The 13,549-nt window shown below is 31.4% G+C and overlaps 1 protein-coding gene across 1 annotated transcript in view; it reads right to left on the bottom strand.

Moving 5' to 3' along the window:
* The window catches only part of LOC106463092 (protein cycle-like), a 58,535-nt gene that overhangs the window by 5,953 nt on the left and 39,033 nt on the right, over window positions 1-13,549 (bottom strand). Inside the window, exons 5-10 of the mRNA XM_013923063.2 lie at window positions 12,438-12,530; window positions 11,731-11,848; window positions 8,406-8,570; window positions 5,371-5,614; window positions 3,154-3,260; window positions 2,021-2,171 (exon numbers count right to left, since the gene is read on the bottom strand). Coding sequence (XP_013778517.1) covers window positions 2,021-2,171; window positions 3,154-3,260; window positions 5,371-5,614; window positions 8,406-8,570; window positions 11,731-11,848; window positions 12,438-12,530 — 878 coding nt within the window. The remainder of the gene's footprint in view (window positions 1-2,020; window positions 2,172-3,153; window positions 3,261-5,370; window positions 5,615-8,405; window positions 8,571-11,730; window positions 11,849-12,437; window positions 12,531-13,549) is intronic.

Raw genomic sequence — 13,549 nt, 5'->3', positions numbered from 1 at the left:
AGCAGAAGGGAAAACCTACTTACAGTTTATTTGCTTTTTGCCTTTTTATTTTAGGTACAATATAATCTGGTAAAGGAGAACACGTGTGGAAAACAGTAGTCATCTTCATCAAGGTGTAAAAATATGACAGAATGTAGCCTAAGTGCTAGATTGTTGGAACAAAGTTTTTCAGTAGTTATATTTTCAAGAACTGTATAAATCAAACTTATAGAAGAAGAATTTTTTTCAATATTTTCCAGTTAAAAAATGGACACTTAAGAAAGCCTGGCCCTTAAGTGGCATCATACTACGTAAAAAAAATGCCAAGCTATGTAAAGAAATAGTTCTGATACATGCCATTCCAACATAACTTTATATCAGCTGTAGTTGTCATGTGGCTTGCTAATGTGCATATTCAAGATAATTTGAATATAATGTGAGAAAATTTCTATATAAGGCCCATCAGTAAAGCTAATGATAATTAATCCAGGAGTATGATTAAAATACATAGCATAGATTATTGAAGCTTAAAACTACACTGTTACTTTGATCCACCTTTTGAGCTATAAACCTGTATCACTCTGTTCATTTAATGCCAAAATATGTTTTTAATGAATATCCAACACAAATTATAATCATTATAGGATAAAAAATGTTTTTAATTGTAAGATATATTTGACCAACTAATTAATGCAAGTTTGATTCATCGAAACATAACTTAAAAACATTTGTAAAACCAAAAAATACAATAAAGCATTTGGAAAGCCTTCAGCACCAAACAGAATTTTCATTAAATTCTTCATAAGTTAATAATTCAATAAAGGCTTCAAATGAAATGCTGAGTTACATGTGTTTCTGTTTGGCATAGAAGTTGAAACTTTGTATTAACAGCAAGTGCTTATTTAAATAGATCACAACTTCATGCTAAGTTGAATACAATGTAATTACACTTAAATATTACGATATTGGTAAAACAGAAAAGAAAAAAAAATTCTCGCTAAATGTTACAGAAGAAAAACTTTAAAAGTTTACATGTTATCTAGAATATGATTTATCATAATTACGAGAAAAATAATGCAAGTCATTACAATATTCTGTCTCGTATGTAATATGCTTGATAAGTCAATATTCAATAAAATAAAGTGTAAAGTTCCTGCGTGACCTAGTTTCATTGTTATTTATAATGTCAGTTTATATGTTCAACAGTATGAAAGTCAGTAACAGAGTTTTATGTAAAAATATATGCATTATATCTGTTGTTTTTAAGTTATGAATACAGGACCACAGTACTTGTCTTTAGTTAATCCACTGCCTTGGAAATAATAATTTTAATTTGTTTGAAAAAAAAAAGATAAATTATTGTTTAACTAAGAATGTACCACCAAAAAAGTAAATTTGAATTGGAAAGTAGAGTAGTATAATTTCATATATATCCAAATACTTATTGCAATCATGCATTTTATGTCCATAAACCTTATGGCTAACTGAGTCTAATAAGCACACACCAGCAGTACATGTGGTTGAACAAGAAAATGTAGACTGTGTTGCAGAGCAAAGGCCATAAAAACTGCAGTAAGTTAAATATTCCACCTCTTGTTTCTGTGATATACTGACAGTGGTCTGCATGCCCTTAAGCTTTCAATGGTTTACTTCTTTTAGTATTTGAAAACAACAGTAAAATATTAATGATACATAAATAAAAAGTTATAGCAACTGATTTATTTTATTAAAATGCACGAAAACTAGCAATTACAAATTAAGTTACCTGCTGATGGATAACAGCAATTTCATATTTCAAAACACTGGACTAAAAATTTAAATAAAAAAAAACAGTCTTTCTAACCAATTGTATGAAAAGTGAAAACTTTGCTGATGGATTTCTAGAGATGATATAGAAAGAATAAACAAATTTATAGAGGTGTTATTAATTGTTTTAGTTTTTCATCTAGGGAATTTAAGTTTTAGAACTATTTTTACATTATTCTCTTAATTTTTAATATATGTACACAAACGAGCCGAATGTCTACAGTTTTACACTTACGGAACTGAAGAATTGACAGCTACAAGATATTCAAATTCTTTGGTCCATGGATTTTTAAAATTCTTCCATGTGCTCTGCATACAAACAAAGGATCCATCTTTTGTTCGAAATCTATAGTTCTGAGTTGTAATTTTTTCATTTGCTTGTAGAACTAAGTTGAACACAAGATACAAACAAAACTTAAATTAAAAGAATAATATTAAGTGTCAAAATAACACTGCTTTTTAAGCACCTAACATTGTTTGATACAAATTGGAAATAATACCTAATAAAGAAGTTAAAATAACAATACGTTTAAAAAAGAATACTCAAAATTCTTTGACCAGAAATGTTTTTAATAGAATCATAAGCTCTGAGGAAACATACAAGCTGTATCAAATAAAGATTAATGTCTTTGATAGTATAAAGAGCATACAGGATTTATGCTATATTATATGATAAAAAAAACAACTTGAAACAGTGTTGAAAAGTTAGTGATAATAAAAAAATATTCTATATTTAATCGAAATGCTTCGTCCATTATTAAAAATAGAGCATATCAATATTGTTCAAACCTTCCTGTACCAAATTCTTTGTCAGATTGAAAAATATGTTGTTGAGAATTAAAATATTGTACAAACCCTGAACTGTCAGATTAAAAGTTTTTGTTGGAAATTAGATTTTACCAATATAGTTCAAACCTTTCAGCTGTTAAAATACTGTGCGATTAAAAAAACTGTTAGAAATTTGATTTTACTTATACCTTTCAAATCATCAAGTGTTAAGATAAATTCAGACAAAAAGAATGTTCTTAAATAACCTTATTTTGATACATCTGGTTGAAAGAGTTTCTGATAAAACAGACAGAATTTTGATGTATCAATCTGCTAATGTAAGCATAAACATTACTGTATGAATTCCATAAAATTAAACCATATGCAAGTGGTGTTAAAAATGCACCAAAAAAATAATTACTTTCTAGATATTTACTGGATATACATGCTTTATGTAGTATCCTTCTTTATGTGTAGTTTCAAGTTAAATGACTGAATAAAAGAGCTGGCAGAAACAACATCATTGTAGTTGAGTGTGGGTTTGGAAGAAATAATATATATATATATATCTAGCTTCTAGAAGAAATAAGCCTTCCTTACCTTGCTTATGACTATCTGCTAAATGTGCTACATCCTCTTGATGACAATATTCATAAAAAGAAGTTCCTAGAAGCTCTTGAGGAAGGTACCCTAACATTAAAGTAGCCCTGAAAAAAAGAACAAGTATAAGATTTCTTTTCTCTAAGGTTCTGGAAAAAACAAGAGGCAGTCCTCAACAGCCACAGCACTTGAAATTCTTTTAGGCAGGATTAAAGTAAATTAATACATGAGACATTGTTTTTCCTTTTTATTAGCTATAATTCTGAGTGCAAGCAATACCAGGTATGCGGCATGCGTATACCCAGTTCCATTTTATTACTCATCAGGATCTCTTACCTGCTTATCCTCAAATTGAAATTCTTTTAGGCAGGATTAAAGTAAATTAACATATGAGACATTGTTTTTCCTTTTTATTAGCTATAATTCTGAGTGCAAGCAATACCAGGTATGCGGCATGCGTATACCCAGTTCCATTTTATTACTCATCAGGATCTCTTACCTGCTTATCCTCAAATTGAAATTCTTTTAGGCAGGATTAGAGTAAATTAATGTATAAGACCTTGTACGTGGTGAATATATATATCAGTCAAAAGGGTTTGACCTCCTGAGTCCAAAACTGCAATTAGATCTTAAATCAGTCAGGAGATGACGGAGCAATGAGCTAAAAGTTTATATTTGAAAAAAACAAACTCAAAGCCATTCTATGAGCCACTATGCTGTGGCTAAAAAGCACAGAAATATTTTAATTGATATCTTCCCATTACCTGAAAATCAAACTTCTCAACACGAAAAAATGTAATATTTAAAGCATAAGTATACAACAACAATGAAACAAATTAATTTCCTAAAAATATATCTAAAAGAAAAAAGTCTTTACATTTATGCATCATAGAAATCAACAGTTTTCAACTAAATAAGTCTTTATGAGAAATAGTTTATTACGAACTTCAACAGCTTTGAATCTTCTGGACAAGAGAGTCAGCAGACGACAACATTTTGGGTAACTTAATGTTGAAAGTTACTCAAGATGTACCAAATTTCTCTTCCAGAAGATTTAAGTGTTTACAAGGCTATTAAATTCATAATCAACCTTCTCTCATCATGAAAAAACAACCTTAAATCACCTGTCCAAAGATTTCCAAATCAGTCTTTGCATAATAAAAGTGGCACTACTTATACTGCAGAACTAACTAATCACTTAATCTTTCCTGTTCAACAACATATAAAGTTATTAGCAAATATGCAGATTTTACAAATTCATAGTTTTATTTAACAACAAAATGCATATGTTTAAAGATAAACAGTTCACCTATACAACCGCAAAAATTTAAACTGATTTATATGGTTATTTTCTATTGTATGCCTATACAAAATAAATTACATCTAGACTATTAGAAGACTGAAGGCTACCAGCACTATATAATTCTATTTTACATATAAAACAAGACAGACAGCAAATTTCACAAGGTAATGATAGTATCAGATACTTTTGTATTACAAACTACACTGCCCTATCCAAAATTTAGAGAATACTTCTAGTAGCAGGTTAGTCCACCACCAATGACAATTACATTTGCAACACAGCACTGACTCCACTAGATGCTCACAGCTGACAGTGGACATATGGGACCACTCATCCAACACGAGTTGATGCAGCTCTGCATTAGATGTAATTAATTAGATACGAGTTACATCTGATGAGACATTCTAGAACATCTCACGTATTCAATGTGGTTGAGATTCTGGGTTTTGGCAGCCACGGTAGGTGGCTGACATTATATTCAGAGAACCACTCCTTCCCATTTCTAGTTCAGTGGCATTGTCCATGTAGAATAAGCCATCACCATATAGACTGATTGTGAGATAAGTACTCCTGGTCAGTAATGATGTTGAAGTATGCCACAGCACTAAGGGGTATAATTCAGAATGCCAGGAGGAGCTGTGTCTTCATTAAGTTATAATTACTTTTTAAATTATTCTAGCTCATCTAATCTTACTTTAGATTAAAAGTTCTTAATGAGGACTGAATCTACTTCTCAGACAATAATTAGAAAATTGAAGAATAGTTGACAGCTAGAAATAGTAAACAAGTGCATATAATGAAATTAAAGAATGCTGGATGTTTAAATAAATTATGTCTAATTGGGATGAAGGTTTTATATGTAATTATGTATATACCTTACCCCAAATAAAGATATATGCTTTATTGCTTATTACCTTTGGTCAACATAAAGAAATTTTCCATCCATGGCATGCCTTGAGACAAACTCGAGTGGTTTAACTTCAAGTCCTGGTTGAGAAGCTTCAGGATGTAAAATTCCTGGGTGAACGCGACCCACCGCCACCAAACAACTAAGGTTACAGCTCTCGCTGTCACTGTCTGTTTCCTCTTGAAGATTCAACTTGGCTGGAGCCCAAGATTTTAGATAGCCCGTACAGTGAATGACCAGATATTTACGATCTGTCAGATAGAAGTAATACATTTGAACTTGCAATTATTTTCAAATTCTATAAAAAATGCAATTTAATTCACAGTCATCTATAGATCATACTATAGTTATCTGTAAAATATAAATAATAATACCCTACAGCCATATGATCAAGAGTAAAGTCATACTACTTACACTACTGTCAAGTTGTCACACTAATAACACTAAATGTACAGTTATGTGTAAAATACAAATATTGTTACCTAGTGATATCTATCTATCTATATATATAAATATAATAGTACTGTCTGTTGTATGTCCATGTAACTACTTTGCAGGGTGTGGATGGATCTTCACCAAAAAATTGGTATGGAGATTCATAAGGTCCATGCAGGGGTGCATACAAATTTTCAGTTTTTACATTTTGCAGTTTTTATGGGTGTTTTTTACCACTACTTTGCCTCCTGTTGATGGATCTTCAAATTTGGCATGAAGGTTTGTTGGGTCCTTGTGGAGATACTTGCAAACGTGTGATTTCACATGTTGTGTTTTGCAGTTTTTATTGGCTTTTTTTACAAGTACATATAAGGGAAGCAACTTTTCATTAATTATGAATTTACATAACTTCCATCCAGGGGACGGGTACTCCAGCTAGTTAATAATACAACACTAATGTTTATGTTTCAATAGCATCTACTTTGTTAAATTCAATATTGTTTTCTCGGGTTTGACATAAACCCAAACTGAGGATACATCAGGTAAACTGTCCACCAACTGACCTAAATGGTTATTCCACTAACAAATGCTAATAAGGCACTTTGTTAAGTAGTACTTTTTAACATGCAGTTATCTGATACCACTAGGCCTGCTTCAAGTTCAAATAATACTAGTAAACATGGGGATCAATTTGTAAAATAATTAGAAGTGATGATAAGTTATGAATGTACTTTAACAACTGCTAAACGCTACCTGGAAACAGGCAGCCAGTAAAATATTAAAATAGATTAAAAAGATATTAATGGCTAATCTAACACTAACTGGTGTTTCCTCAATGATATTATTACAGTCAAAACATTATTTATAATTATTTAACAAGTTTTTAAATAACCACTCTTTACAGAAACCAGAAAAAGTGTGTAGACTATTAATTTTTATTCAAATCAACTTCAAAATAAATAACCCAATATAGCATATTACAAATTTTGCACAAATAATTCTTTAAAAATACTGGTAAAGAACATATTCAATTATCTTACAGATAGATTTATACTATTAAGTAGCCCCCCAGTGGTACAGCAGTATGTCTGCAGACTTGCAACGCTAGGAACTGGGTTTTGATACCCGTGGTGGGCAGATCACAGATAGCCTATTGTGTAGCTTTGTACATAACTACAATCAAACAAACTATTAAGTAATGTAATTATGTTTATAGTATTTTAAATACACTGAAATCCTTAATTGTTTTATATGTGGATGATCTAAATAAATGTAAATGTTTTACTCCATCTACAATCAACAAAAAGTTCATTATTACAGATCTTTATGTAACTTTATATTTGTGGTCTTAAATTTTAATTTTAGGGATACCTATGAACCATTACAGTGTTCACATCATTCAAGTGTGTAATTCAGTGGCATAAGGTCTTTAACCTATTTACAGGCTTAATTTACGCATAGAGCACTTGCATTGCCCCTAAACATGAGAATATCTGTTAAATAGTATTAATTAACCTATAGATCATTTGTCAAGTGATTGTTTGTTTTGGTTATTCACATAAAGCTATATAAAGGTTATCTATCTACACTAGCCATTCTTAATTTTGACCTAATAGACTAGAGGGAAGGCAGCTAGTCAACAGCATGCTACTGTCAGCTCTTGTACTACCTGATTTGAATAATGACAGTTTAACATCATTCTTTTAATATTTATTTGATTGTGCCATAAATTCCCAGTTGATGTCTTGAAAAATCAAAATAGAAAACCATGATCAATATCATATTGAAATGCAAAAAATGGGCCCGAGCCCAGAATGTTTTAAGTACTTAGCGATGCCTCTGCTTCTTATGCATCCATGGCCCCACAGTGAGGAGCTCAATATTGCAAAAATGGGAAACAACATGGAACCTCAGGCACACTAACCATTAGGTCATGACAAGCCCCATTAGCAAGTGTAAAGCAACTGACTACCAGCAACATATCTTTAGATTATGAGTGACAGTAATTAAATCAACAGTTCAAACAAACACCGACATGGTTTTACCCATCATTGATAGAGGCAGTCGACATCTCATTGTTGATCTTTCAAGTAGAAGTTATAACTGCTCATTTATGATTCACTTGCCATGGGGAAGGCAATAATACCTAAACTTACAACTAACAGACAATAGAAACAACTTAACTTAGAATTGACCTGTCGTTTAGAAGCTATAATAGCTAATTTGTGATACATCTGTCAAATGGGAAGTATTGTTGCCAAAACATACAGCTAATAAATAAAACAACAGAATTTAATTTATAGACGTTATTTTTTGTTTGTTTTGTTGTTAAACACAAAACTTAACAATGAGCTGCTTATACTGTGCTCACTACAGATATCAAAACCCAATGTTTAGCATTATAAGCTCTCAGCTAAGCCACCCGGGTAGGATACTATTTTTATTGAATATTCAGTCTTATCCCTATTGTTGGTTCTCTCTCTCTCTCGGCAAATATATTAACTTTAACTTTAGGTTCAATGTTTTATTTACAGGTTATTTCATTTGTGTTAGGAAAAGCCTAGTGAAACATGGTTGATAAGGAAAATAATATTTCACAAAACTAACCTGAGCTCTGTGATTTTCGTTTTTTGTGGCAACCTGTAGTTGTATCAGCTTCTTCTTTTACAGTTGCCAATGACCTACATTTCATTCGACAGAAGAATGACCGCCTGGATCCAGGACAAAGCCTACTCTGACCAGAAGGCATGTCAGTCTTCACAGGAAGCATGGCTAATGAAACATGTTTATAGAGAAACAAATTAATAATACTTCACAAATATCACATTATTTCAAATCCTATCCTCTCACAGTTTTCTGTGCAATATTTTTTAATGTCTTTTTTTTTTCATATTACACGTGTTATGTATTACTGAAGACACTATTGACCAGAAAAATCTTTATTAATGTTATTTTTCACAAAAACAAATATTGAAGATTTGATCTGGTTAAAAAAACACATTACAAATTTGCATGAGCATAACTATCAATCGGGTGATTTGAATTATCTATTGGCCTTTTAGACCAGCTAGGCTGTATAAATTATGTGTTTTATGTGTATTGATATAAAAATAATCTCTATCAGAATTGCCTTATAAGTGGTAAGATTATATTCTGTAGAGGTACTGTGTTTAGTGTGTCTTAACACCACAGATTTGCACATGGCATGTTTGGTGAATTTCAATATCTTAATACATTATTTTTTATTACAGCAACAGAGTTTGCAACATGTCTAACAATCTTCCTATCTCTTAAAGGTAATATGCCTGCACAAAAAATATTAAAAAGCAATAATACTTGTGTTTCTAGTCATCGTTTTTTCTTGCCTATTGCAAGTAAAGTTTTAAATAACATGAATATTGATTTGTGAAAAATTTAAGCTTAATTTATGTCATAAATAAAGTTATGACAAAATCTAAGTTACCATTTTTTTGTGTTGTCATTATCTTTGCAGTATAAATTACTCAAGGTTAATTTCTTGTTCATATTCATTACTAGCTAACACTGTCACAAAGAAGGCAGTAAACTTAAAGAACATGAATCAGAATAAAAGGAGTGCAAGCAATACATGTTAATATGTGTGATTTTCATTTGTGATTTTTCTTTGACTATAAACATTTCACAAGTGCACTAATTGGACTCAAAACTTCACATACATGCTGTAAATTAAATTTCACAACAGAGATTTTATTTGAAAATGAACATATATTAACTGGAAGTGAGAAATAAGGTATAACAGGAAAATACTACAGGGGGGTGCAGACCCTTTGTCGTGTGAAAATAAATTATCAGGAAACAAACATGAGTTGAGGGTTACATTGTGATCAGAAAGTGATATGTACACCAGTAATCAAGCCAACAAAAGTAGAGACAAGCATACTATGCTCAATAGTAGTAGTGTTATTGCAGTTTTGGCTCATAACAAGTCTGTAGAAATCAAGGTTTTGGCTGGTCAAGTATAATCCACACAGAAAAAAAAAATTGTGAAGGTCTCTGTGTTTCAGTAGGGGCTACGTCAAAGGCTCTGAAGTGGGTGAGCGTAAAATTGGCACTGTTAATACCGAAAGTGATTAAGGTGGAGTGATGTTAAGTATTTTAGGTTATTTTATTTATGAAACAAACAATAGCTGAGCACAGATGCTGCCAGTTACCTTGCTGCAAATACCATTGTGAATGTTATCTCACGATCAGTAGGATATACATTAACATGAAGTTCTAGTATTGTTGCGTCAGCAAGGTCACGTGACTAGTGTCACGCCACCTCTCGAACCTTCGGGAATAGTCGGGAGATTACTAGATATAGGGTAGTCTGGTATATATATATAAGAGGGTGACAACGTGACAAGAATGTGTGTAGGTAATGAGTAATTGATCTGCAGTGAGAAAGTATTGTTGAAGTTAATGTTCGTTATAGCGTTTGTTTTAGCGCGAATGTTGAAATCAAGTGTATCGTGAAGTTATATTCAGAAAGAATAAACCAGTTTTATTAAGTAAGGACTTGTAGCGCTAAAGTTTCGTCGGAACGAAGTTACGGAAAGTTAATTAACAAACGGAGACGTAACAGTATTCTAAAACTAAACGATGTAAAGATTTCCTGAGTCACTTTCCACATGGAATTTTTTCTTTTTTACTTCTATATCAACTACATATCACTAAGTAGTTAGTATATATTTTGTTCTTAGTAGTTGAAGTAATATAACTACTATGTACAATCTTCCAGAACAAAGTGTGATTTAGGTGTTAAATTAATGCAAATATGTTATAAACCACAATACTTATATCACGCTTACATATTTAAAAATCATATCACTTAATGTAGTTCTCAAAACACTTCTTTATAAGATATTTCAATAATAAAAAAAAAGATCAGGTCACAGTGGTGTTAGTATGACTAAATTGATTCAATGAAAAGTGACCATACCAAATACTGATCATAAGAGTATCTGTGAGTAAAAAGCTTGAGAAATTCTATCAAACTCGGCATTCTTGGGCTATTGAAAGTGGATATCTGAGAACTTTGTTAAACTAAGATCAGAGGATAATTACAGAAGTTTGTTTTAGTTAACTGTTCATAAGAATGCATTGGAAGTTCTTTAATGTTTGAAATCTTGAAAGAATCAAGTCCCAAAAATTTAATAAATTATTTCAAATAGTGAGCTCTGTTAGACATTAACAGCATTCAAGCAGAGGTGTTGAACAACCACCCCAATATTCTAAAAGGTCCGATATCTTCTATTTTTTTAATAAACACTTGATTTTAATGTAAATTACTTAAATTATTTGAGTAGGGGACAATATGCACTGAATTATACTTGGTATTCTTTCTGTCAAAGTTATGAACTATTTAAAAAATAAACACCATTTAAGAGGATAACATCCATAACCTGAAGGATGCCAGATTTGAATACAACTAGAAAGTATATTTATATATTTAGGTTTGTGAGTCATTTGTCATATGTATATTCTTAATTTGATTCTGCTAATGATATCTAAAGTTATATTTAGTCACCAAACGCCTACCCCTTGCTTTTGATGTTGAAGAGCTTAGAAAGCTGTACTTTTTGATCTACACCTTCACATGTATTGCTGTTTAAGGTGGAGGCTTTAACCCCCCCCCCCTCTCCCATTTCCCATTATTAGAACAACCCTGGTGTTACTGTACTTATAAAAATATATAAAAAAAACAGTAATTATATAATACATAAATAATGATAAAACACACGAGGGTTATAGATATCAAGGATGTGTCAAGTGCATCAAATAGTCCCCATTTCTCTGTGGTTTCAAAAAGAGTCTCATTGGGATTTTGTCAACAACTAGCAGTTTGTTAACATTTAAACAAAGAGATAATCAAATATTAATTTGTATATAATAAGTAAAGTCTGTTACTTACTTTTTGCATCTATGAGACGTTCTTTAGGAGACAGATCAGAGGATGACAGCTGTTCTTTCACTTTTCCTATGTCTTTAGGATGTAGAATATCAAACCAGCTTTGACCCAAAAGATCTCCCTAGGATAAAGCAGATAAAAGACATAAAAGAATATTTAGCCCAGTTCTGAGCATGTTAGTAAGTTTCTGAACTACTTAAACAATACACAGGAATGTCAAAAACACAAATGTCAAATCAAAATTACCTTTTCTTACACTCGGGTTTATGACTTCCAATAGCAGCTGGTGATTACACTACTGGACGACATTAAGTCAAATTTTAGGGCAGATTAAACTTTATGATCTTATTGTAACACAAGTATAATTTTATACTCTTTTTCTTGATAATTATGTGCTTTTTGAAAACATATTCGGACATTACAATAAAGTTATTTTTTTCCCCTTTTTGTTTCACTGTTATCTGTTAAGGTTCAGGAAACTGGTCTGAATACATATATAATAATTAACTAACATTTTCTATTAGTATTTAAGAAAAGGTTAAACAAAATGTAGAGATTATTGCAACTACCACAAAATAAAAATGTTTTTTAATACTGTTTTTCACTTGAAAATTACACTTCCATTGTCCTTTTGGAAGATTTTCACTTGTTGGTAAGTCTTTATAATTAGTTGTTTTTATTATAAACATTATATAGATTAGTGGTCATACCTGGGAGAAGTTGAGAATCTGGGATACTGACTCAGAAACAAACAAAATACGGCCTCTGTCACAGCTTACAACAAATAAAAATCCTTCAGCAGCCTAGAACGTAAAATTAGTACATGTTACATTTCCCCCCTACTGACAGTTAAAATGGAGTGTCTGGTTTAAAAATTTAAACTTCCAATAGCAGTCAATACGTGATTGGTGTATTACAAAAATGAAATTAGAACTAATGATGTCAGTGATGTGATTGAGAAAAGCAGCTCTGTTATTTAATAAATGAACAAATATAGTTGTCAAAATATGTGTTATTATTTGCAAGATAAAAAAGCTGCTAAAACAAAAAAAATCATGCAAAGTTAAAACAAGAAAGTCAACTTATATCTACAAGTACTTTAGGCACTTGTACAAGAACTACTTATTTGTTTTAGTTTATATACACTATCTAACCCTAGTGTAATAGTGTTTTAAACCATTGGTTCTCAATAGGTGGCCTGCAGGCCTTTGAAAGCACAATCCTGTATCTGGATGCTTAGTTCTCACTGTTAGAGAACCTACAGCTCACCAGCTAATTTACAGAAGCTTACAAACTAGAATCCTGTCAAGACAATATGTGTGAAACATTTCGTGGTATCCTTCTGACCCAGAGGTCTCTTAACAACAACAAATGGCAATAATTTATTCAAGGTTTCAAACATATTAAGACAAGAAAGTTAGAAATAACAAATAAGTTTTTATCTATAGTGCTGTATACAATATAAAATATGAATCAGCTAGTGACAGAATCTTTGGTAAATAATGATCCAATCAAATTTGGCTTTATTGTTTACTTTAAAGTAGTTAGTATTTCATAGATTGGTGATTTGTATGACATTATATGATGATAATACTGATAATATTTTTTAACAAATCTTTCTTTATTGGCCTTGTATGAGCCTCAGACCTGCTGACAGAGTGGGGTGGGGGGTGGGGCAACTACCCATGGGCCCAGGCGAATGAAACCTGGTTATGCCGTAAAGCCCGCATACATCTTTAGGCTATATCTTCATTTAATGATAAAAAAAACTTAGTTTTTAGGCTTTTCTCTGCATATAGACATTTGATACATTAAAAATGAC

This window comes from Limulus polyphemus, unplaced genomic scaffold (assembly GCF_000517525.1).
Source record: "Limulus polyphemus unplaced genomic scaffold, Limulus_polyphemus-2.1.2 Scaffold1323, whole genome shotgun sequence".
NCBI lineage: Eukaryota > Metazoa > Arthropoda > Merostomata > Xiphosura > Limulidae > Limulus > Limulus polyphemus.
Note: the sequence above shows the minus strand (reverse complement) of the source record. Positions and strands in the feature narration are given on the sequence as shown.